The following is a 26,643-nucleotide window of genomic DNA, read 5'->3' as shown; positions in this document are numbered from 1 at the left end:
TTTAATGTCACTCCTTGATTAGTTTCCACAGTCTCTCCCTCCCTCTCTCGGTCCTCCGGGTGCTCTAGTTTCCTCCCACAGTACAAAAGACGTGCTGGTTAGGTGCACCGGCCATACTAAATTCTCCCTCAATGTACCCGAACAGGTGCCGGAGTGTAGCAACTAGGGGATTTTCACACTAACTTCATTGCAGTGTTAATGTAAGCCTTCTTATGACTAATAAATAAACACCTCCACAGCAGGGATTCTCCAGTGCCGTGCAGTGAATAGAGTTTTGGTGAGCGCCAAATTCTCCAAGGTTGAGATCAGAGAATTCCATCCTCTCTTTCTCTCTCTTTCTTTCTCTCTCTCTCTTTCTCTCTCTCTCTCTTTATCTTCACCTGTTGTTTTCAGTTACTGGTCCCACTCTCACTATGCTCTCAAGCCTCTGGTCCTTTTATCTGTACTGCTATTGGTCACTAGTCCTGCTCCTATTGTGTAGATCACTTAATAGCCATTTCCCTAGACTGGTTTTTGGGATTTTTGAGTGCCTATAGAATGCTTTGCTATTTCTTTTTCATTCCTTGATAAATTAATTTCTCTTTGTTGTGCTATAATGTTTTTATTTACTTCCTAACCTTTCCAGGTTCCTCATGGTCATGCTTTCTTCTGTTATTTATGTACATAGTATATGTCTTTTGCTATAGTTTTAATTATGTCCTTTTTTAATCACCATTACTGGTTAGTTTGCTCTTGCCTTTTAGTGGGCTATGTTCCTTTGGGAACTCGATCACAGCTTTAAATGTTTCCCACTGCTGTTTTGTTTTTGTGTTTGTCAGTATCTTATTCAATCCACTTCCTCGAGTTCCATTCAATTTCACTTCATATCAGCTTTTTCCAATTTATTATTTTGGTCTTTGACCTACTTGTGTTCTTCTCAATACTTATCTTAAATTTTAGTATGTTATGATTGCTGTTGCCTAAATATTTCCATACTCTTTATTCCCTTATCTACTCTGGTTCATTTCCCATTACTAGACCCAACAGTGCTCCCACCCTTGTTGGGATCTTTACGCACTGGGTAACAAAAGAGTCCTGCATGCATTGGAATGTTGAGTGAATAAAAGTCTTAACTAATTAACTAACCTGTTACTTTAATTACCTTTCTCACTAACTCTTCTTGCCAGTTTATCTTCAGGTAGTTAAAAATTTCTATGATAGTTTTTCTACATCTTCTATTCATTTCACATATTACTTACATATTTCTTCCTCCACCACCATTCCACTACCCAATTGTCTGTAGCAATTTTTTATGCATTTACGGGAAGTGGGCTTCGCTGGCTAGGCCAGCATTCATTGCCCATCCTTAGTTGTCCTTGAGAAGGCGGTGATGAGCTGCTTTCTTGAACCCCTGCAGTCTATGTGGTGTAGAGATACCCACAGTTCTGTTAGAGCAGGAGTTCCAGGATTTTGACCCAGGAACAGTGAAGGAGCAGCAATATATTTCCAAGACAGGGTGGTGAATGACTAGTTGGGGAACCTCCAGGTGGTGGTGTTCCCAGGTATTTGCTGCTCTTGTCCTTCGAGATGGTAGCAGTTGTGGGATTGGAAGGTGCTTTTCTAAGGAGCCTTGGTGAGTTCCTGCAGTGCATCTTGTAGATAGTACACACTGCTGCTACTGTGTGTTGGTGATGAAAGAAGTGAATGTTTGTAGAAGGGATGCCAATCAAATGGGCTGCTTTGTCCTAGATGGTGTCCAGCTTCATGAGTGTTGTTAGAGCTGCACTCATCCTGGCAAGGAGAGAGTATTCTGTCACATTCCTGACTTGTACACTGTAAACAAACTCTGGGAAGTCAGGAGGTGAGTCCATCGCTGCAGGATTTCATAGCCTCTGACCTGCTCTTGCAACCACAGTATTTATATGCCAAGTCTAGTCAGTTTCTGGTCAATGGGAACCCCCAGGATGTGGATAGTGGGGGATTCAGCAATGGTCATACCATTGAATGTCAAGGAGCGATGGTTAGATTTTCTCTTGTTGGAGATGGTCATTGCTTGGTACCTGTGAAGGTGCCTGTGTGACACAAATGCTACTTGCCAATTGTTAGCCCACGTCAGGATATTGTCAGGGTCTTGTTGCATTTGGACATGATGACTCACCTGATGAAGGGGCAGCGCTCCGAAAGCTCGTGCTACCAAATAAACCTGTTGGACTTTAACCTGGTGTTGTGAGACTTCTTCCAATTGGACATGAACTGGTTCAGTGTCTGAGGAGTCGCGAATGGTGCTGAATATTGTGCAGTCGGTTGCCCCGTTGCCTGTGTCTGTTGGGGCTGAGGGGAGTTTTGTTTGACCCCCGATTGGGGTACCCTGATCTCTGTAAAGCCGATGTTGCTGGTTCTATCAGGCCCCACCCCACAAGCTTGATGGCGGAAACCACGCCTCCAGATTTTCTGTGCACTGAACACCAGAGAATGTGGAGAGAAAACTCGGCTGTGCAGCTGGAGAACTACACGCCGGTTTTCTCACCCAAGTCAGCATTCTGTGCACAGAGTGTATTGAGTGGAATTTTATCGGTCACGCTCCTTGCCTGATGGTGAAATCGAAAGTGAGTACCATTTTCACTGTCTTGCTTTTTCCTGTTTCCATGATTGTAATTTAAAGTTCTGGCGAGCGTCATGCACGTGAGATTCCATGGTGGGAAAAGCTTTGCAGTGGCGAAGCCCAGTATTGGCTGACAATGCTGCAGGTACAAGCAGGATATAAAAGAGCCTCCTGCTCAAACAGGGAAACTCTGCATTCCGGCCAAAACATTCCTGCCCAACTCCATTGCCATTAACATAAGACATATTGAGAGCACAAAGGTGTTTTCTCAGATTTAAATTTCACATTACATTGGTTTCACTTTATTCATGTGTGTATCATCGTTTCTAAATGTACTGGAGCACCTCACGGTTGGCATGTATTGACGGTTAAGGGGAGTTAGGGACGTTCCCTTTATTGCGGAAGAAACAAGGTGGATATTTTTGGCACACTCTTTCTGAAATGTTCAAGTAAGTGTCCAGTGTTGTACTCACCGCTCTTTGGGACATGGCTGAACTTACAGCCTTATCAAACCCTCCGTTCTGTGCTTTGTCACGGACATGGTCCGAGATCACTTGATGTGTTGTAGGTGAACTCAAGGCCCTATAAGAACTCTGTCTGCCAATACCCACATTTGAACAATAATGACCAATAATGACCCTGCCCTTCAGGCCCTCACTTACTTACCTCAACTGACTGCATAGAATGGAGGGTTTGATAAGGCTGTAAATTCAGCCATGTCCCACAGAGCGGTGAGTACAACACTGGACTACCCCCCCTCCCCCTGCCTGACCTAGGACATCAAGCCCTTTCCACTTCACTCCTCCATGCCCATGACCTCACCCTCTGCCCTTCCTTGGATCTCTCTTCCACTCCTCCATGCAGCCGAACCTCAACCTTTCAACCCCTATCGACCCCTGCTTACCCTTCTTCATCTTTTCTGATCCCGAGCCTCCATTCGCCTGCTCTCATCCCTTGTGCCTCAGCATTTAACTGCTGGCCGTAGACACAACTGCACAAACCCAACTGTCGCATTACATCTTTAAACCAATGTGGACCAGCTGCCATGAGATTCTCGTGTGCCGCTGACTATATCTTGAAGGTAGGATGTAATTTTAAAATTAATACGTATTCATGGGTTGCAAATGTAATGCAAGCACAAAGCTGCCCCTCAGGATGGTGTGAGGCCCGACACGCCACAAACATGTCGCTGACCTCATCTCTGCATCTCAACCTGCCGTTAGGAAATTGGAGTTTACATCCTGCGTAACTCAGTCACCCTGCCGCCACCTTTCCTGCTCCTGTGAGCTCCATAAAATCTCCCCCATAGTGGTCAGGAATAAATCTATTAGCAATAGCAACTTACATTCATATAATGTCGTGTCTTTAACATTGAAAACATCTTAGCGTTATCATCGAGCGTTACATTTCTGCTGGCTAAAAGATTTGTTCTCATGGTTGTCAGTTGTAATTGTAATAAAACACTCAACTTAATTGACCAATACTGTGCCTATCTCCTACAGTTCTAACAATGTGGACTCAATTAGAGGTGTACAAGGATTGACAGGAGGGAATTAGAACGCAATGATACTATTAAGAACAAACTCCAGAAGTGCTGGAAACACTTAGCAGATCAGTCAGCATCTGTGAAAAGATATGGAACCTCCATCAGAAGGAACACAATGGATTATATTTTAAAAGAATGTAGATGAACAACATGGGTGCGGGGGATCTTACTGACCGTTCATGCTCAGCTCCCACTGCAGCGAAGACAGATTTTGGCAACAAACCAAAACTCTGTTCACTGTAGCGGCTTGGGAAAATACCACTGTGAATGGTCAGAACATTCCGGCCAATGTATTTTGGCTGTGAGCGTTGGCATTATGTGATATGTCTTAATTTTCCACTGATGATCATAGTCCAAAGTTCACAAACTATCATGAGTAGTATATATTCTAAGCAAGGTTGAACCTGGAATCTTAGTTTGCAAACCAAGTAAGTTAATTAACCAGACTTTCTTTTTTCTGTTTGCTATTGATGACAGTTGATAGAGAAGGAAGAGGGTATAAGAACACAGTTGCATTGAGTTGATACTGTTTTTCTTTTTCAGGTATCCTTTTCCCACAGTGTTTAGCAGCTGTAGCAAGAAAGACCTGGACAGTAGCCTGGAAAAGGGAGTTGGAATGTGTCTCTTCAACATGCCAGAAGTAAAAGAGCTCTATGGTGGGCAAAAGTGTGGCAATGGATACGTGGAGGAGGGCGAGGAGTGTGACTGCGGTGAACTTGAAGTAAGGACGACCAAGAGAGGCTGAATTTGTTCCTTGTTTCTGTCCAATTTGAAATTCACTCTTTGGGGATTCGTGTCCAGCTTAATTCTGTGCTGAGTTTTTTCACAAAATAAATTATAGAATGGCAATGGTTAGAGCCAACATACTTAATGTAGCTGTACATAATATAAAGCAGTACTATAGTAAATCAGTGGTTGAACAAAAGAAGCTCAAAACCCCATGTGTGTCATCAAAACATTTATACATGAAGTAGTTATAGCACTAACTTCCACAGCTTAAAATCCTGTGGGGCCAACATGCTGCAATAGAACAACATTCTCTGTTACAGTTTTAAAAGAAAGTAGCAGACTGAAATGCCCATTCAGGTTTAACAATAAATATATCACTCATTGACTATTTTGACCCACCCTCTATTTGATATTAGCATGTATGTGACAAATCTGCGATTCAAAGAAGGAAATAATTGTGAATGTTACAATACTAACTACGCTTGCCTTTCAATAAACACTACCAAAGGGGTCGGTTAGCTCAGTTGGCTGGACAGCTGGTTAGGGTTTTTTTTCCTTTCAGTACTTTAATTCTAATCACAAAAGCCAATTCAAATTAAGTCCAAACATGGTCCCCACATGAGGAGCAAACCAGATCTAAGCTGACAAGACGAGACAAAACATCGCATCCCATCTTGGGCTCGATCAAACAAGATCCAAGCTGACAGGATGAGGCATTATAACTCCCCCCCTCGCGGGTTAAATTCCCGTACCGGCTGAGGTTATCCATGAAGGCTCCGCCTTCTCAATCTTGCCTCTTGCCTGAGGTGTAGTGATCCTCAGGTTAAATCATCACCTGTCAGCTCTCCCCCTTAAAGTGATGAGCAGCCTCTTGTCTTGTGGGACCGTGGCGACTTTACTTTTACTAAGCAGTATTGTTGATGATTTGAGAAATCTGTTGCCAAGAAACCATGATGTGGAGATGCCGGCGTTGGACTGGGGTAAACACAGTAAGAAGTTTAACAACACCAGGTTAAAGTCCAACAGGTTTATTTGGTAGCAAAAACCACACAAGCTTTCGGAGCCTTTATGGGGCTCCGAAAGTTTGTGTGGCTTCTGCTACCAAATAAACCTGTTGGACTTTAACCTGGTGTTGTTAAACTTCTTGCCAAGAAACCACACAGAGATGATAGGAAGCTTTTGCTACTGAAAAATCTGAATCATTTACAATGTTTCCAAATAATAACTTTTGGAACAATAATAGGGAGTTCTGTTCTGCAAAGGACGATCCTGTTATCGATGAGTTAATTTTTCTTGGCAGTTGAACTTTAAAAAGCCTTTGATAAAGTTCCACATGAAAGGCTATTGCTTAACTTCAAAGCTGTGAAGATTCAGGGTAAATGCTGGTAACGAATAAAGAAACTGTTTGAAGGGTAGGAAACAGTGAATTGTCATTGGAGGAGTTATGTTGGTGTAGGGGGAGTTACTGGCTGGGATTCTCTGACCTCACCTGTGCCCACCTCACTGCAAGTGAGAGAGGAGAATTTGGCGGTTCCCACCAAAATTCTGTTCACTTTCAGCAGCATCGGAGAATCCCAGCCGCGAGCAAGGACAGAGGCTTTCCGTGACTGAATGGACCCATTGCTATTTCTAATTTATATAAATGTGCATTTTGAAACGTGATACAAAGTGGTCATGTTTGTGGACGATAGCCAAAACGAGGTTGGACTGTGGAGTCACAGGAAAGAGACAGTGGGTGGGATTCTCTAGCCTCCCAGCTGAGTGCTTCTCTGTAGCCGGAGGTGACGCACTGCTTGCCGGCAGTGGGGTCTCCTGGTCCCACCGCTGTCAATGGGATTTCCCATTGATTCCACCCCATGTAACCGGGAAACCTGTCGCAGGGGCGCGCTGTCAGTGGGACCGGAAGAACCTGCCAGCATGAACGGCTGGAGAATTCCAGCTAAAGCTTTTAAATGGGCAGAAAAATGAAATTTAGTGCAGAAGTGTGTAAAGTGTTACACCTGGAAGAAAAAATAGATTGCATGCATAGTCCTTAAATGATGTTGAAATGTTATGAGTGAAGCTGAATATGATTTAGGAGTCTAAATAAACTCAACACTAAATATATCCAACCAATCCAGAGAAACAAGCAACAAAGCCAATAATGTGTTGAAATACATAACTGAAAATACATAGCTATAAAGTAGAGTAAGAGGAAATAATTGTGAAGCTTTGTAGTGTTCTATTCAGACCATACCTTAAATACTCATCCAATCTTAGTTGCCAAGAAGTCAGAGAGGCAATGAAGCACTAGTGCAGAGAAGAGCTACTCATAATCCGCAACACTAAGAATCTAAGGTATGAGAAAGGATTGTAAAAACTTGAGTTTTTTTAGCACAGAAAGGAAATATCTGAGCAGCGATATTACAGATATATATGATTGTTGATATTGTAGAGGAAGTTCATCCAAAATATTACCTTAAATTAAGCCACATAAGTAAAATTAAAGGACAGCAGTTCAAACTTGTTAGAGTTAATTTTAGGACTAATATCTAGAGACTTTGCAAAGAATAATCAACATTAAAATAAGGTTACTGATGAAACAATGGAGACAAATATCCTGCAATCATTGAAGAAAACAGTTGAATGCTGCAAGTAGGGTAATTACGGTTTATCTGACTGAATAGACAAAGATGAACTTCCTCTTGTGAAATAAAGCCAGCAATCTACGCGACTATATCCTACTGATGGCAGCAGCAAGCAAACGTGATGCCTTTGGCCAAATGGCAGTGAGAAAATCTGTGCCAAATTGTCAGCTCTTACACTAGAGAGGTGTTGTACACCCGGAACAAACAAGAACATAAGCTTGCATTGTTTTCGAGGTTTCAGAAGACAGCCAAGTTAGACACATGTTAGCAGGTTTATTGTGGCCTTTAGAAATATTATCAGTTGATCAAATTATCCCATTAATTTTACCTACCCCTGTACCTATGGCATAAATGAATATCTGAATGTAGCACAAAGGATAGCACAGTCGATAATACCAAGCGGTGACTTTAAAACGGCACATAAGTAATTAATTAAGGTTTCAATCTTTTGATGTGTGCCGACAGACTTTTGTGCTTTGTTACCTGACAGTAATTACAAGTCCAAAATGTCTCCTCTTCCAGTAACTGTCTCGTGCTTTGATTTTTGAGTATAAATGTATGGACATAAATAATCCTATCAGTTTGTTTTTCTTTGTTGAGGAATGTACCAATCCGTGCTGTAATGCGAGTACCTGCACTCTGAAGCCTGAAGCAGTGTGTGCACATGGACTTTGTTGCAAAGACTGCAAGGTAACGGAATCCTTCAAGAACTGAGCTTTGTGTTCTCACAAAAACAATAACATATTTTATGTCTGCCATTCTGAAAAAGTCTAATCTTCATAGAAGTGATATTTAGTTTTTGTGGTTTGGAGCCCATCCACTGACTGGAAAACCAGCAACTGCCGTCGCTGCAGCCACTTTCAGGAATTAATGGAAGTAAGTCCCATTCAGCCACTTACCTTCCCATCTTTAGGCTTCCTGACTCATGTGAAGGGAATTTCCCCCCACAAATCCTGTTGCAGGGTGGATAAAGTTGGCACAGTGGGACAGTGGTTAGCACTGCTCGTAAGTTCATAATTTATAGGAGCAGAATTAGGCTATTCGGCCCATCGAGTCCGCTCCACCATTTGATCATGGCTGATATGCTCCTGATCCCCGTAACCCTTCAACCCATTACCAATTAAAAATCTGTCTAACTCCGCCTTAAATTTACTCACTGTCCCAGCATCTACCGCACTTTGGGGTAGTGAATTCCACAGATTCACAATCCTTTGGGAGAAGTAGTTTCTCCTCAATTCTGTTTTAAATTTGCTACCCCTTATCCCAAGACTATGAACCCTCATCTTAGGATGCCCCACCGGCGGAAACATCCACTCCACTTCTACTTTATCCATACCTTTGATCATCTTGTATACCTCAATTTGACCTCCCCTCATTCTTCTAAATTCCAGAGAGTATAGGCCTAAACTGTTCAATCTCTCTTCATACGACAAATCCCTCATCTCTGGAACCTCCTCTGAACTGCCTTCAATGTCACTACATCTTTCCTCAAATAAGGGAACAAAACTGCCTCACAGCTCCAGGGACTCGGGTTCGATTCCAGCCTCGTGTCCTCATGGGTTTCCTTTGGTGCTCCGGTTTCCTCCCACAGTCTAAAGATGTGCAGATGTGAATTGGCCATGCTAAATTGCCCCTTAGTGTCCCAAGATGTGTTGGTTAAGGAGATCAATGGGATAAACATATGGGGATAGAGGGATAGTGTGGTAGAGTGGGCCTGGATAAGATGCTCTGACAGAGAGTCGGTGCAGACTTGATGTGCCAAATGGCCGCCTTGTGCACTGTAGGGATTCTATGGTTCTGTGATATCCTGTCTCTAAGAGTTACCAGCCAATTAGAGCTTGATTACTAGCAGCATCACTAGGAGCTGTGGCCAATGCCAGTTCAGCAGTGTGGCCTAGACAGAGGATCGATGTTGGAGCCTCAGGTATAAGATAAGTGGGGGAAGGAAGTGGAGATGAGGGCTATCAGTTTAAAGATCTGTGAGGGGCAGGGGGTTGGGGGTGGGGTGGGTGGAGGGGGGTGTCTGATTCTGGGCCCCTCCTTTCCTATCAGCAGGTGCCTCCTACACCACATGGACTAGCGGTTCAAGAGGGTTCACCATAGGCAATAAGTCCTAACCTTGTCCAGTGTTGAAAAAATAAATAAATTCCAATTTCCAAATGATCACAGTGGGATTTGAATTCACATTCCCGTGCAGCAACATAATACTGGCATGTGTAGAATCCAGCATTATTGAAGCAATAATGATGAACATATGATGAGGGGAGGGGAGGGGCAATTATCGTGCAGGTTCTCCTCTGCATCCGCCATAATTTCAGTAGAAGACCCAGAGAAACCCTCAAACGGGACAACTGAGAGAACAGGTTCAGAAGTTTACTCCCGTGGTATCATCTATTATTATTGCTTCAGTTAAAAAATGACCACTTCAAATTTGGTTAACATGTTTGAATCAATATTAAACGTTAATATTAACTTTCACTGTACGTTTTTCTGCACCTACAAATGACCATCATTCTATTTGCACAATTTCAAACTGCATAATGTAACTTTCAACCCATTAATTTATTTTCTTTTTTTTGTTAATGTACATTTACAGCTGAAGCCTCCAGGAACCCCTTGCAGAGATTCCAGCAATTCATGTGATCTGCCTGAATTTTGCACTGGAACGAATGCACAGTGTCCAGCCAATGTATATCTACATGATGGTCAACCCTGTCATAAGAAGGATGGTTACTGTTACAATGGGATGTGCCAGACCCATGAACAGCAGTGTATTACTCTCTGGGGACCAGGTATATAATGATTAGCTTAAATCCAACAACACTATAGCACAAAAAATTGCATTATCCGATTATTTTTAGAGAGTATTCAAGGCAAGAAGTTAACATTGCTATTAAGATGCGAGACACTTCTAGTGCCATACTACACATGAGGCATGTCAATTCATTCTCCTTATAATCGTTTTACTTCAATTCTTACACTTGATAATTAGATTGTTATAAATTGAATTTACTATTATTAACCTATTGAATTTACTATTATTAACAAATGGCGGCACGGTAGCACAGTGGGTAGCACTGCTGCTTCACAGCTCCAGGGTCCCGGGTTCGATTCCCGGCTCGGGTCACTGTCTGTGTGGAGTTTGCACATTCTCCTCGTGTCTGCGTGGGTTTCCTCCGGGTGCTCCGGTTTCCTCCCACAGTCCAAAGATGTGCGGGTTAGGTTGATTGGCCAGGTTAAAAATTGCCCCTTAGAGTCCTGAGATGCGTAGGTTAGAGGGATTAGCGGGTAAAATATGTGGGGGTAGGGCCTGGGTGGGATTGTGGTCGGTGCAGACTCGATGGGCCGAATGGCCTCCTTCTGCACTGTAGGGTTTCTATGATTCTATGAACCTGACAGGGAGGGAACTAAGTGAGCTAAATGTCTAGATTTTGGGATTTGCAGCTCTTGAACTAAATGTTAGGAAATGTGCAAAGGGTCACAGGTCAGCCTACCTGTTAATTTTGCTTCACGCTCTACTTCAGTATAAGCATGTCAGCTTTGTAGACCTTTCACAAATCCCAACTGTGAAGGATCAAAGAAACAATCCGTGTTCTACTATATGGTGCTGACTCACCTGATGAAGGAGCAGTGCTCCGAAAGCTTGTGCTACCAAATAAACCTGTTGGACTTTAACCTGGTGTTGTGAAACTTCTTGCTGCTTGGCGCAGCATGAGATATACCTCAGCACCTGCCTTGAAGCTGCTTTCAAGCTATTGTCATAGCTGATTCGATTTCTGATCCAGGATCAGACATTTGCCTGAAGCAGCCTCCACAAAAGTTGAAAAGCACCTACTCCTGAATTTTCCAATGCATAACATTATTATTATAGAGGATCGTTGGAGACATGCTTATTTGATTGACTCCAGAGGCTGCCTGCCAGTAACTCCTTCCTGTCACAGCTGAGTTGAATTTCATCAGTCCTTAATGAAGCTGCTAAATGGAAGCATAGAATCCTACAGTGCAGAAAGAGGCCATCCGGCCCATCGAGTCTGCACCAACCACAATCCCACCCAGGCTCTATCCACATATCCCTACATATTTACCCACTAACCTATGCATCCCGGGACACTAAAGGGCAATTTAGAATGGCCAATCAACCTAGCCCGCACAACTTTGGACTGTGGGAGGAAACAGGAGCACCCGGAGGAAACCCACCCAGACACAGGGGGAATGTGCAAACTCCACACAGACAGCGACCCGAGCTGGGATTCGAACCCAGGTCCCTGGAGCTGTGAAGCAGCAGCGCTAACCACTGTGCTACCGTGCCACCCATTTCTTTCAATAAAGGAATGTTCCACCTTCATGGCTAGCAGACAGTCTTTCTGCACGAGTGTTAGTGAAGTGGCATTAGCTCTAGTGGCAGAGAAGTCTGGAGCATATATTATCTTGGCATGAATTTGAAATGAATGAAGAATAGATGGCTCATGACAAGGATTTGTTTATTATGACCATAGGTTACTCCAGGTAGATTTGAGAAGCTAAACCCTGCCCCCACCCCTCCAGCAACCCAATGTTAGGAAATCCGCTTTTATATTTTATTTAAAAAGTGCTGCTGGATACAAGTATGAGGTGAACACTGTTCTTTTGATTTGGTTTATTATTGTCACATGTATTAGTATACAATGAAAAGTATTGTTTCTTGCACACTCTACAGACAAAGCATGCCATTCATAGAGAAGGAAAGGCGAGAGTGCAGAATGTAGTGTTGCAGTCATAGTTAGGGTATAATTTAATGCAAGGTAGGTTCATTCAAAAGGCTGATGGCAGCAGGGAAGAAGCTTTTTCTTGGGTCGGTTGGTACGTGTCCTCAGACTTTTGTATCTTTTTCCCGATGGAAGAAAGTATGTCCGGGGTGTGTGGGGTCCTTAATTATGCTGCCTACTTTTCCGAGGCAGCGGGAAGTGTAGACAGTGTCCATGGTGGGCGAGTGATGGTTTGAGTGATGGACTGGGCTTCGTTCACAACCCTTTGTAGTTTCTTGCAGTCTTGGGCAGAGCAGGAGCCATACCGAGCTGTGATACAACCAGAAAGAATGCTTTCTATGGTGCATCTTCCACATTGCATCAGTTTGGTACTGTCACTGGTACAAGATCACAAGAAGTTTCATTTCCGGGCACTTTCTTTATTCACCTTAACAAGTACTCATAAAAGTGACTAAAATTGTTCTGACTCTTTTAGGTGCTAAACCTGCCCCTGGAATCTGCTTTGAAAGAGTAAACTCAGCGGGTGACCCATATGGGAATTGTGGGAAGGACTCGACCGGTTTGTTTGCAAAATGTGAGATCAGGTACAGACAATACATCTTCTATCTTCTCAAGACACAAGCAATTTACTTTTCTATCTCATGATTTCTCAACCTGAAAATGTACGGAAGTACAGAAAACCTTTGGTGAACTTTTACAAGGCTGCACTTAACTTTTGTTTTTTGATCACCGTTATAGTATCAAATGCTTATGATTTACTTCCCTATTTAGCGCAAGTAACTGGGTATTTTTGGGTGCGTTTGTTATATTTATCTGTTCCATGAATTGAGGGTATCATATTGGAGTGTTACACTCTCGATTTATGAGAATTTTGGATGAGTACAGACTTAAGTACACTGCAAAGTAACTACCTGTTTTTGTTTAATTTGGAGATGCCGGCGTTGGACTGGGGTGAACACAGTAAGAAGTCTCACAACACCAGGTTAAAGTCCAACAGGTTTATTTGGTAGCAAATACCATAAGCTTTCGGAGCACTGCTCCTTCGTCAGATGGAGTGGAAATGTGCTCTCAAACAGTGCAAACAGACCCTGTTTGCACTGTTTGAGAGCACATTTCCACTCCATCTGACGAAGGAGCAGTGCTCCGAAAGCTTATGGTATTTGCTACCAAATAAACCTGTTGGACTTTAACCTGGTGTTGTGAGACTTCTTACTTTGTTTAATTTATCAGTGATAGCACTGTTCTACCTTCTTTTGTGACTGATCAAGTGTACCTGTAATCTAGAGTAGGCTATTTAACTCTTATATGTCATTTCTTTGGTAATTTCTGGACATAATGGCCCATAGTAAATGATGCTAAGGGTGATTCTCCCAGCCCGCTGATCAACTTTCCTGGCAGGTTATATTGTATTTCCAACAATGATATCAAATTTTGTTAGGAGGCCATATTAAATATTCAATGCGACTATTTCATTTTTCCCAGCGGTTCAGATTAACGCTATGCTCATGCTGCCTATGTTATGGCAATTTGCACTTATAGAACTATTTTTTTTTTGCTGAGCTAGAAAAGGTCACTCTGTCAGCTTCTCAAGGAGGACATTTGTCTTGGAGATATTTTTAATTTAAATTCCGATAACCCTAAGGCCTAAAAATGAGATCATTGCCAAAGTGGGGGATTGATCCAGGTGCAGACAGTGCTGCGTGCACTGCGGGAGGCCATCGACTGGACCACAGCAAATTGTCCCACTAACCCCCTATGTTACTCCCGAGCTGGTGGGTTGGCCGGGGGGGGGGGGGGGTGGCTGGCGAAACAGGGGTCGGATGAGGGAGGGGAGAGTGGGAGAGGGAATGAGAATTGCCTGTTACAGTCCTCGAGGCAGTTTGCCATTTACAGTGAGGGAGTTAAATTCAGCTGGCTGGAACGCCAAGCTTGTCCTTGGCCCTACATCCAGCTTAAGATTTAAACGTGCCTTTTGGATGACGGCCTGCAGCAGAACAGTTAAGCATTGCTGGTTTGACTGCTGAGTACCTGAGACACATGAGTACAGCATGCACAGTGCAAGCTGTGAGCAGTCGCAAACAATCCACACAGAGAAGTCTGAAACTGTTGCTGAACATGGAATTGGGGAGCATTATGCCAGTTTTTGCGGCTGGGGGTGGGGACACACCCTGGACAGGTACAGGGCCCCACAGCCAATATAGCAAGCAGCCCACTTCTGATGCAGAATGAGCACGTACATGCTGCACATCATACATCATTCACACAGAGATATATTTAGTTAGAGTTCATTTAAATTTGAGGCATTTTCATGAAAGGCATGTGTTCCCAGTTGGGCCCAGGTGGCTGAATTCCACAACTAATAGAAAAAACCTTTTGACCAAGGAAATTACTTTTTTGAACAGGCATTGAAGCAGCAACATCTCATTTCATTCCAATTTCAGAAAACGAAGCATCAAACATGATCTTTGTGTGAAAGTACCCCAAGTCAATTCTGGATGGCTATGCATGAATTTATGAAAGTAGCAGCAGGGATACTCTGGAGCTCTCTGTTTTTAAAGATATGTGGAATCATGAAAGTATATTTCAAACCAGATGGGGACATAATGAAGCATTCGGTTTGAGTCGAACCAGAATATTTCAAGCAAAATGCGGTGAACTGACCTTGCTTTCAGTTTTTGGGTTAATGCAGCCTTTGGGTTGACCCTTAATTCCAAACTAGTTTGAACAAGTAGATTCTCGTAGAAAAGTGATTCTGTGCTAAATTATCTAGGAAGCTGAGACTTTACACGCAAGTAACCCTCAGGACCCAGACTGGCAAGGTTCCATTTGATGGACTTTTATGTAAGACCATATTTGAAGGACAAAACTCATTCTTGATATTTCTTAAAGTCACTATATAAATAGGGAATGTGAATTCCTTATTCAATTACCACCCAAAATCCTTAATTTTTAATAAACACTTGTAAATTTTGCATGCCTTGTTCAGTTAGTCATGGAACATTGTATGTTTTGGAGTTCATAAGATATAGGAGCAGAATTAGGCTATTCAGCCTATCAAGTTCACTCCGCCATTCGATCATGGCTGATATGCTCCTCATCTCCATTTTCCTGCCTTCTCCCGATAACCCTTCAACCCATTGCCAAATAAAAATCTGAGTTATTTTGGTGAAAGGCTGAAAATAGATGCTAAATGGATGATGTAGTGAAAAAACATTCCTGTTTGAAAGTCTGGTTTTTGCACACAGTTTTGGACTTATGGCTGATTACCGTACTTTGAAAATGCCTGAACGTCATAAAACAGACACGAGCAGGCCTAGCAATCTCAAGAGCGATATAGTGGACTCCACTCAGCAACTTCTGCTGAAGGCGTGCAGTTTGTTTCAGTGATGGCTCAGGGATTAATTGAGAAGGTACACAGGTTTGTGGTGCTGACACTGGAGCTGGAGGAGATCCCCAGGGACATTCGATACCTGCAGGAGGACAGGAGCTGCTGCTGCTGCTCTGCTTGGCATCATGTCCTCCTCCTGTTCCTCCTGCAGACCAAGGGGTATCCCTGGCGATATGCTTGCAACCAAACACTTCCTTTCTCCTGGTGAATCTCAGAAGGTGCCCAAAAAGTTCTCAGAGATTTTCAGGAATAACTGTGTTGATGAAATCTTGACAAACTGCCCCTGAAAATCTCCTAAGATGTTTCAAAAGTCTTCTTCAAGCCTTCAGCAGCAAATGAACACTAAAAGGTGAAAAAGCTTTAAGTACTGCTCAAGCCCTCGCCAAGTACTCATTTATTCCTAACTGGCTGCTCACTGTTGGGAGATTAGATCAAGTTACTATCCACCCAGATGCTGTACTGCTGTGTTAATGAATGCTAGCAGGAAAACCAAGTGACAAAGAACCCCTTAACAAAGGTCTGGGTGGCCGTTCCTAGCATAAGAATTTTACTGCTTTACTAAATGCTGCCTTACGTTAAAGCTTCAGCTTAAGATTCCAATATTAGCATCTGAGAGCTCTTTAGCGCTAAGGTATTTAGAGAAAATTGCCCCTTGTGTTTTATCGTAGCAGGTTGACAGAAGTTCCAATACCATCTTTGGAACAAAGAGCTGGTGCTATTTTACCAACTCAACAATTCTTTGTTGACATATGAATCATCATAGAATTCCTACAATACAGAAGGAGGCCATTTGGCCCATCGAATCTGTACTGACCACAATCCCACACAGGGCTCTTTTCCTGCACCTCCACGCATTTACCCTGCTAATCTCTCTGACATTAGGATCAATTTACCATGGCCAATCAACCTAACCCGCACATCTTTGGACTGTGGAAGGAAAACGGAGCACCCGGAGGAAACCCACGCAGACATGGGGAGGATGTGCAAATTTGACATGGACAGCCACCCGAGGATGAAATTGAACCAGGGACCCTGGCGCTGTGAGGCCACCGTGCTGCCCTATGAACAGACTAAGTGTCAAATCTGAGATGATCCATAGGAAATCTTGGCCTAGATTTTGTGATTATTGATAGCAAAAATGCCAGCATTTGCCACTCCTCTGGACTTCTGGAGTTTGTACATGTACAGTTAGACCCAGAAATCCAGAAGTTGCTGTCAGTGATTCCTCATTTCTCCATGTCCCCCAAGACTTCGTTATCCATGTCCCCCAAAGAGTGTCATCAATGGAATTCATTGAACTGTGGAAACTCTTACCCCCTTGGTCTTGCTGTTAAAACTCTTGCAAAGGATGCACATTGTTATTTTAACAGAGATCTCAGTTCATAATTACTGATAAACAACTCTGAAAGAGTAATTTCATATTTGTTGAATGTTTAATTTCTCCATTATGTTAAGAAATTCCAAATATCTTTAAAGTATGTTTGATAATGATATTTTAGTTTTTATCTAAATGCCATCTGCATGTCACAAATGTTTGCTTTATTCTTGGTGAAATTAAAAATGAAGAGATTCAGTGTTTTATCTTCTTGGTTTGCTGACTGTGAGAATACTTCAAAGCGATTGGCTGTTTACCCTGCTTGCTGACATCACTGCTGCTGGACCCTGGAGATGCTCTTGACTGGATGCCAGATTCAAACTGATGCAGGAAAAGGGGAGATTCACACCAGCACCTCACCAGGTCTTTGAGGGCAGCTTTCTTCGAAGTCAGCAGCAAGCACCATTGTTTCATTACTCTCTGCAAAATCCAGCCCCTTAAATTTGATCTGCAAATGCATCCATGGATGGATGACACAGACAACTTCTCTTCTTACAAACATAATGGATTATAACTCCTGGCTCCCCGAAGGGTTAACTTCCTTTGGACACTTGTGCTGCACTGAGAACCAAGTGCCAAAAGCCATTTGAAACGTTCATTTCAGATGATTCTGCCAGTTTTACACATAACAATTATTCCAAGAGAAGAAGGAGGAAAAAAGGACACTTCTAACTTCAGAGTAACTTTTTAAACACCCAGGCTGAATCCCACATGGAACACCCCCTCCACACGCCCAAACTGCTACCCCACCCCACCCAATGTCCGGATCACCCGTCCCAAGTCTGGATCCCACTGCCAATTTTCGAACTCCCACATCCCATTCACTTACCTTGCAAAGGGACCTTTAAACGCCCCTGCTCTATGGCAGCCAATGCCAGGGTGCTCCGCTCCTTTTACACTTCACCCCTGGCGCTGTGGATGTGTTTGGTTTCTTCAGTCTCACCCGGCCTGAGTCAGGATGGGTAAGACAAGCACTTTTCAATTTAAGCGCAGGTAAGTCCCTGCAGAGTGGCAACCTGTCACTGATTGCCACTCTGAGGAAGTTAGGGGCCAAAAATATTTAAAACGGTCTGATGATTAGCACACTCACCATGATTTGAAACTTGGTCACATGGGTTAGTGGCCATCTTTGTTCTCTGCTAAAAGATATAGCAGAAAATACGAACGGGTTGCAGACAGAATTCCATCAGAGCAAGAGAATCCGACAAGCAACTGACTGCTTCAAACAACTAAGCAGCTAAAGTGCCTAATCCCAGCACCTTGAAAGAGAACAAGGGACTCTCTGTCCTCTAACCTGTTCCATCTTCAAGCTCACCTGAAAAATTAACCCCCAGGAATATCAGCCAGAGGAACCATTGTGAAGAAATCTCTGCATTTTCAAGACCTTTTCAAGATTTCAGCGAGCACAACTCAACTGAGAAGTATCAGGCCTGCACTGAATTAGAGACGGAGTTAAATTTGATCTTTATAATTACTGTTTTACCTTCATCTGTATCTAATTCTTGTGTTTGTGTGGAAGTGTGGGTGAGTCATGTGAGATTCCATTAACCTCCAGGCCAAGTGAGAAATAAAGTAACCGTTTTCGTTTAAGATACACAAAAACATTCTGCTGGTTTATGAAAAGTGACTCAATCACTCCGAGGGTAAGGAAATGCGTCCATCCACTTACTGATGTGTTTAATCGGGGAAAATAAACACCTAAAAATTCTCCATGATTGAAGGCAAAATAAATTCCTCCAGCAGAATACTGATACGTACCTGAATCTCCTCAGCAAAATTATTTTCCACACGTGCAAGAACAAGTCCGCTTTATGCCTAATCATTTATACAGTGCACAGGAGCCTCATCATTTATTTATTGCCCAGTAAATTTGGCAGCTAAGGCTATGCATTACTGAAGTGAACTGCAAGTTGTAAGTTTTCCAAAGATGTAAGCTAAGCTGAATGAGGTCGATTTGTAACTTAGTCAGTCAAAACAGCCAGACTCAGGAGTTGTGAAGAATAATGTTAGACTGAAGGAGAACCCTCTGGTGGTTGCACGAACAATTGTTAGCTCAAATTAAAAACCTTTTATGGGTATTGAGATTATCACACGTTAAAAATTAATCTGAATTTCTCTACAGGTATTCTTCTTCTGTTAATGTGCTTTGCAATGTGTTACATCAATAAAAACCAGAAAATTCTTCATGTGATTGTGTGATCTGGTTATCGAGTGGCGATTTTGGGAGTAATTGAAAGACCTTCAGTGCTTAACAGGTTCACTTATTTGTAATTCCTGAAGTTAGCTGAGTACATTGGTGTACATTGATTACATTGTCTCCAGACTTTTTACCTAATCAACTGAAGTTTAATTATCCTGTGGAGTACAGTGTATCGTTTGTAGCCATTGTCTTTCCACTCCAACTGAAGGTCTACACCGTTTGTCTCTTTTTCTTAACAGAGATGCCCAGTGTGGAAAAATCCAATGTCAGGGAGGAGCGAGCCGCCCCGTTATTGGAACAAATGCAGTCTCCATAGAAACTAACATCCCCTTGCAAGAAGGTGGCAAAATCTTGTGTCGTGGCACACATGTTTATCTAGGAGATGATATGCCTGACCCGGGACTTGTGTTAACCGGCACCAAATGTGGCGAGGGGAAGGTAGGAATAAGTCATAATCAAAATTCTGTTGAACATTGATTCAAATAAATATGCAGATGTTCTCTTTAGATAGGATTTCATCTTGTTATATGCAAGTGGAATGATATTCCGTTGCATCAGGAACGCTAACAGCTCTATTAGGAGATTAATACTTAGGAACAAATTGATAAAATTGAACAGTTTAATTTTATTTATTAGTGTCACAAATAAGCTTACATTAACTCTGCAATGAAGTTACTGTGAAAATCCCCGAGTCGCCACACTCCAGTGTTCGGGTACACTGAGGGAGAATTTAACATGGCCAGCACACCTAACCAGGAAGTCTTTCGGACTGTGGGAGGAAACCAGAGCACCGGAGGAAACCCACGCAGACACAGGGAGAATGTGCAAACTCCACACAGTGATCCAAGCCGAGAATCGAACCCGGGTCCCTGATGCTGTGAGGCAGCAGTGCTAACCACTGTGCCACCGCGCTGCCATTAACAATTGTGTCAGCAGCAGAGATCTGACATTTACCATGATTTGTTAATGTAATAATTTGTTCCTTAGCACTCACTGGTTTCCTAGGATAATAATTGTGATCTAATAAAATATATTGGGGTAGATTTGTGTGGTCCCTTTAAGGACCAATCTGCAGAGTAAGGGTCACATGACCCAGGGAATCAATTGGGGATCAGGGTGGAAGGTCACCCTGGTAAGCATAGCCTTCTGTACTCATAGAATCCTACAGTGCAGAAGGAGGCCATTCAACCGATCGAGTCTGCACCGACCACAATCCCACCTAGACCCTATCCCCATAACCCCACACATTTAGCCTAGCGAGTCCCCCTGACACTAAGGGGCAATTTAGCACTGCCAATCTATCTAAACCGCACATCTTTGGACTGTGGGAGGAAACCGGAGCACCTGGAGGAAACCCACGCAGACACGGGGAGAATGTGCAAACTCCACACAGACAGTGACCCAAGCCAGGAATTGAACCCGAGTCCCTGGTGCTGTGAGGCAGCAGTGCTAACCACTGTGCTACCGTGCCGCCCGGTGTCAGAGTCATCTTGGGAGCTGATTGCAGCCACAAGACTGCAAGCCTCTGAATAGTTTAACCTGTAAATAAGTGAGTTGTGTTTTCCCTAAACTGGTGAATGAGCATCTTTATATTTAGCGACAAAGATTTAAAAAACGATCTTCGGATTGTGAGTATCCAGTTTACACTGAAGGTGAGTGAAGTTGAGAGGAAAAAAGAGTACTCACCAAGATGCGCCTCTTTGGACAGATAGATCCATTTGACTCCTCCACAAAGGCCTGGACACAATACGTAGAATGTCTTGGGTATTCTAGCGAACAAAATGGGGGAGGAGATGAAGCGCAAGGCAAACATATAATCTGATTCAGTCTCACAGCCCCAAGTGCACGCGACTCCAAATCACTCAGTGAACTTGTAGAATTGGTAAAGTCAAATTTCCAGCCTAAACCATCAGACATACTCCAGAGATTCAAGTTTAATTCAAGGGGGAGAGCGCCAGGCAAATCAATTACGAATTATATCACTAAATTGAAACAGATATTGGAGGCACGGTGGCACAGTGATTACATCTAAGCCCAAATCATTTTTGGGAATGGTAAGTTACTATGGGCATTTTTTAACAAGCTTCTCGACGTTATTGGCCCTCTTGCATATTCTGCTAAAGAAACACCAGCGTTGGTCTTGGAAGGCTCTCCAGAAAGAAGCTTTCAACAAATTAAAACAATTTATGTGTTCTTCGAACTTGTGAGGACATTTCAACCCGACTAAAGAGCTGGTGTTGACTTGCGATGCCTCTCCATGAAGCGTTGATGTGGATGATGGATCTGAAAGGCCAATAGGCTATGTCCCAAGAACTGTTTCAGAGACTGAAAAAGGCAACTCACAAATTGAGAAAGAAGCATTATCAATAATTTTTGGTGTCATGAAATTCCACCAGTCCATGTATGATCAGCACTTTACCATCATTTCTGACCACCAGTCACTTTTGGGTGTTCTAACAAAGCCAAGGCTATTCCGCCAATCGCATCGGCAAGAATTCAGCATTGGGCGTTAATTCTGTTCACCTACGAACATACATTCAAGCACTGGAAAACACATACTGAATGTGGATGTTCATAGCCACCTACCTTTACAAGAAAGTGTCCCAGCTGCTCCAGTAGCACAGGGAGTTGTCATGGGGGTTGGAGTTTTGGGCAGGTTGCCAGTCTCAGCAAAGCAAACTGGACCAATTGGCATCCATTTCAGCCCAAAGTGAGACACAGGATACTTACAGGTTAGGCCAATTAGCCTGTTTCTTGAAGAAATGAAACCACTTGTTACCCTCAAGGATGGCAGGATGACATCATACTCAGGGGAGCAAAAGTAGTCATCCCTGTACCAGGCAGAGAGCCGCTTCTAATGGAATAGTGCTCATTGGGCATCTCAAAGATGAAGATGCCTGCCAGATGTTGTGTGGTGGCCTGGCTGTCAACATCAACAGCTTGGTGAAACACTAAGTACCAATTGCAACAAAGGTTGCCTGCTGCAGTCCCACTACACTCTTGGGAATTGTCTGGTCAGCCATGGGTATGAGTTCATATTGATTATGTTGGCCGTTCATGGGCACAATGTTTCTGCTCATTGTTGATGCCCACTCTGAGTGCATGGATGTTTTTGAGGTGAAGTCTCCTACATCACACGCTGCCATTGAAAGATTACACCACTATTTTTCCACACACAGCATACCTGAAGTCATGGTGTCGGACAATGGAACAGTAACTGCTGAGTTTCAAAACTTTACCACCCTCTATAGTATAAATCACATTAGAACTGCACCTTAACATCCAGCATCAATGGATTAGCTGAACAAGCCATCAGACCTTTAGGTCTGGCCTAAAGAAGCAGTCATGAGGAAGCCCAGAGACCAGAATCTCACGCTTCCTTTTGGCTATCAGATCACTCCACATGTAACAATGAGAATCCTGTCAGCTGAGCTGTTAATGAACTGTCGTCTCAGAACAAGATGGAGCCTCGTGTTTCCAAATTTGCCGGGGAGGGTGGAGGTCTGCCGAAGCAATCAGGAGGCAAGTCATGATTCATGTCTGTCCACACGGTCGTTTATGGTGGATGATGCCATGTATGTGAGGAGTTTTGGTCGTGGTTTGAGTTGGGTCCCTGGAATCGTTGTCTCTAAAACTGGAGCCCTGTCTTATCAAGTGGACGGAGAAGGAAGGATCGTCTGAAAACACTTAAACCACTTGAGAAAAGGAGAGATGTCTCAACGTCCAGTTTTGCCATCAGGAAGTACCTTGCCATCAGGAAATGTTGCCGACTGTTTCAGCACTGAAGTACCTTATCATCCCACAATCGGCCTCCCAGTGTTTTCCGCCTATCCTCTCGTGGAATTTCCCTGAGGGTCCTGTGCCAGTGAGCCCAACATTGATGACTTTGCCCAGGGGAGCTGTACATACTGGTGTGAACAGCCCTCGCACAACTGATGTCTCCATGGAAACAGATAGGGTTAAACCGCCTGTGCCTGAAGAGGCACCTGTCATTATGGTTACGGCTGGCAGCAATCCTGTGGAAACGCCCCAGACAGAGGAGTGCTCTACAAGGATTCGGAAACCCCCGAAAGACTTAATTTATAATTGACTAAATTCATGTGCTAAATGTTTAATTAACTGGGACAGTGTAAATTGAGTATTGACATTTGTGTAAAGGGACTTAGAGGGAGGCTTCTGTCATCTGGGGAGTGATTGCAAGCCTCTGCATGGTTTAAGCTGTAAATAAATGAGTTGTATTTTCCCTAAACTGGTGAACTTTACAACGTGGTTTTGAGGAGCAAGCACGCACCTGAATGCAAAGATTGACAGAAGTTGTTCCTTGAACCACTTCAGCACACTCAGCTTGATCTGCAAGGGCTGTTCACACCAGTATGTACAGCTCCCCTGGGAAAAGGCATCAATGTTGCGCTCACCGGCACAGGACCCTCAGGGAAATTCCACGAGAGAGGATAGGCGGAAAACACTGGGGGAGGCCGATTGGGGCTGCTGTCGTGTCAGAGGAGCACTTCTGCTCCTCCTGACTTCACAGGGTTTTTCTAAAAATAATTTTTAAATTTGTAAAATTTCTATCCGTCATTGGCAGATGCCAATTATTGTTCATAAATTTTGAAAACTGGTCCTTAAACCCATTCAAGGACATAATGCTCAGGCATCTTTAAAAGAAGGGCCCCCAAGCTTACCATTTCACTGTTAAATTAGTATCCTTTGCACCCATCTTACTGCCCATGAATTAATTTCTACTCTACTTACTGTTGGTCTGAGTCTTCAGTCATGGCTATCATTAGTAAAGTAAAATTATAAAGAGCTTGCATTTACTTAGCATCTTTTACAATATACCCAGCCATCCCAACGTGTCTCACAGTCAATGAATTGACTTTGAAAGAATAGTTACTCCTGGAAAATGATAAAATACAACCGTCAGGTTATACACAAGATCTCACAAACAGTAATAATTTTTTTTATTCATACGTGGGACATGGGCATCGCTGGCTGGCCAGCATTTATTGTAAGAAGTTTAACAACACCAGTTTAAAGTCCTGTTGGACTTTAACCTGGTGTTGTTAAACTTCTTACTGTGTTTACCCCAGTCCAACGCCGGCATCTCCACAACAGCATTTATTGCCCATCCCTAGTTGCCCTTGGAGGGCAGTTCAGAGTCAACCAGATTGCTGTGGCTCTGGAGTCACATGTAGGCCAGACCAGGTAAGGACAGCAGATTTTCTTCCCTGAAGGACATTAGTGAACCTAATAGATTTTTCCCACAATCGACAATGGTTTCATGGTCATCAGTAGATTCTTAATTCCAGATACTTTTTATTGAATTGAAATTCCACCATTTGCCGTGGCGGGAATTGAACCCAGGTCCTCAGAACATTAACTGAGTTTCTGAATTAATAGTCTTGCGATAACACCACGAGGCCATTGCCTCCCATTGGCGAGTGACTATAAATGACCAGGTTAGTGTTAATGAGGATGGTTGAGGGATAAACGTTGGCCTGTACACCAGGAGAGCTCCCCTGCTCACCTTTGAATAATGCCCTGGGACTTTTATATCTGCCTGAGAGGAAATGACTGAATCTCTACATAATGGGCTTGATTTTACCATTTTGAGCCTAAGTGCCAAATCCGGGCATCAAATAGATCCGCGCCAGGAATCCTCTTTGCAGTGCGCCCATACGCGTTTTGCCGGCTCCGGTCCGATTCGTGGCTGTGGGCGGGGCTTAGCGCTGGCGGACCAATCGGAGCTCTGAACTGTGCATGCGCAGTTTGAAAAAAGTCTGACAGCGCGCCCGGGCACGAAAAAAAAAGCAGAAAGCGGAGAGAGCGGCTCTCTGACGGTCATCCTCTGGTCGGGGGGGGGGGCGGGGTGGGGGAGGAGGAGGGGCGGCGGGACTCAGATCATCCTCTGGTTGGCGGGGGGGGGGGTCCGCTGCCAGTCTGCGGCCAATCCCTCCTCCCGGAGTGGACGTGCGGCCATGCCATCCCACAAAACCTTCAGGATGAAGCGATTCCTCGCTAAGAAGATGAAGCAGAACCGGCCGATTCCACAGTGGATCCGCATGAAAACCGGCAACAAGATCAGTACAACTCCAAGAGGAGACATTAGAGAAAGACCAAGCTGGGCCTGTAAAGGGATACACCATCACTGGTACACTACCAGCCACAGATTACTCTTCCCTGCAGGGGCAAGAGCGCGGGAGAGATGGCTATGGCTGGTGGTGTACCAGTGATGGTGTATCCCTTTACAGGCCCAGCTTGGTCCTTCTCCAGTGTCTCCTCTTGGACTTGTACTGATCTTGTAGCCGGTTTTCATGCGGATCCACTGTGGAATCGGCCGGTTCTGCTTCATCTTCTTAGCGAGGAATCGCTTCATCCTGAAGGTTTTGTGGGATGGCATGGCCGCATGTCCACTCCAGCAGGAGGGATTCGTTCCTCCGGTGGGGAGGAAGGATCACCCACAGAGTGGCGGCAGACCCCCCTGCCTCCTCCCTCCCCACCGATCGGCCGCAGACTGGCAGCGGAAACCCCCCCCACCCCCAACCAGAGGATGACCTGGGTCAGAGAGCCATTGGAGGCTCTGACCCCGCTCTTCGGAAGCTGCAGCGACGACTTCAGACTTTTATTTTGCAGGTCGGTAACAGCGCAGATGCGGAACAGGCCAGAAGACGGTAAAGTGGGATTTGGCAATAGGATTGGGCGCGCGGTTCATTTAGTCAATTTAAATGCATGCAAATGCATTTAACTCGTCGGGCCGCCCGATTCAGGTGCAGGCCAGACCTGCGCCCGAATCAGGTGTCGCTAAAGCCGCGATCTGCTCAGAATCGGGTGCAGATCGTGGTATAGGCCCGACGCCCAACTTTACCGCGATTTCACGCCTGTTTTCGGGCGCGAAGTTTTGGTAAAATCGGGCCCAATGTTTCGCCTGAAAGACAGCACTTTCTATCATTCCTAGTACCACACTGTGCTCAGGTTCTTAGGTAGGGCTTGCTACAACATTCTGACTCGGGTGAGAATGCTGCCACAGGGACATAGGGATATTTAGTACAAGTTTTCTGTATAAGCAAAATGAAAGTATCATCACATCTGACCCTAGCCCAAAATTCAGAGCTTATAACATCAGCACTAACACCTATTTTACAATGGTTAAACTAATTTCTATTGCACAATGGGGTTTGTACTTGTAATCCCTTACATAGTGAATTTCTCACCTCAATATTGTTATGGGGAGGCACCATGGAGAACTTAGCCATATGGAGGAAACTCATTTCAGGAGTGACTGATCTTGGACCAGTTTTGTCCATCCTTTTGTAGACATTTGAGGTGGAATGTAATTCCTCCCTCCACTTACGGCCTCATTCCACTACTGGTTTTTGATTTGATTTATTATTGTTACATGTAATGGTATACAGTGAAAAGTATTGTTTCTTGCACGCTATACAGGCAAAGCAT

At 43.8% G+C, this 26,643-nt stretch overlaps 1 protein-coding gene across 1 annotated transcript in view; it reads left to right on the top strand.

Annotated features, from left to right (window-relative positions):
- Window positions 1-26,643, top strand: part of adam12a (ADAM metallopeptidase domain 12a) — a 347,620-nt gene that overhangs the window by 281,778 nt on the left and 39,199 nt on the right. The window contains exons 12-16 of the mRNA XM_078223418.1: window positions 4,671-4,848; window positions 8,084-8,173; window positions 10,080-10,275; window positions 12,704-12,812; window positions 19,431-19,629. Coding sequence (XP_078079544.1) covers window positions 4,671-4,848; window positions 8,084-8,173; window positions 10,080-10,275; window positions 12,704-12,812; window positions 19,431-19,629 — 772 coding nt within the window. The remainder of the gene's footprint in view (window positions 1-4,670; window positions 4,849-8,083; window positions 8,174-10,079; window positions 10,276-12,703; window positions 12,813-19,430; window positions 19,630-26,643) is intronic.

Source organism: Mustelus asterias, chromosome 11 (genome assembly GCF_964213995.1).
Source record: "Mustelus asterias chromosome 11, sMusAst1.hap1.1, whole genome shotgun sequence".
NCBI classification, from domain to species: domain Eukaryota; kingdom Metazoa; phylum Chordata; class Chondrichthyes; order Carcharhiniformes; family Triakidae; genus Mustelus; species Mustelus asterias.
This window is presented reverse-complemented; position numbering and strand designations above follow the sequence as displayed.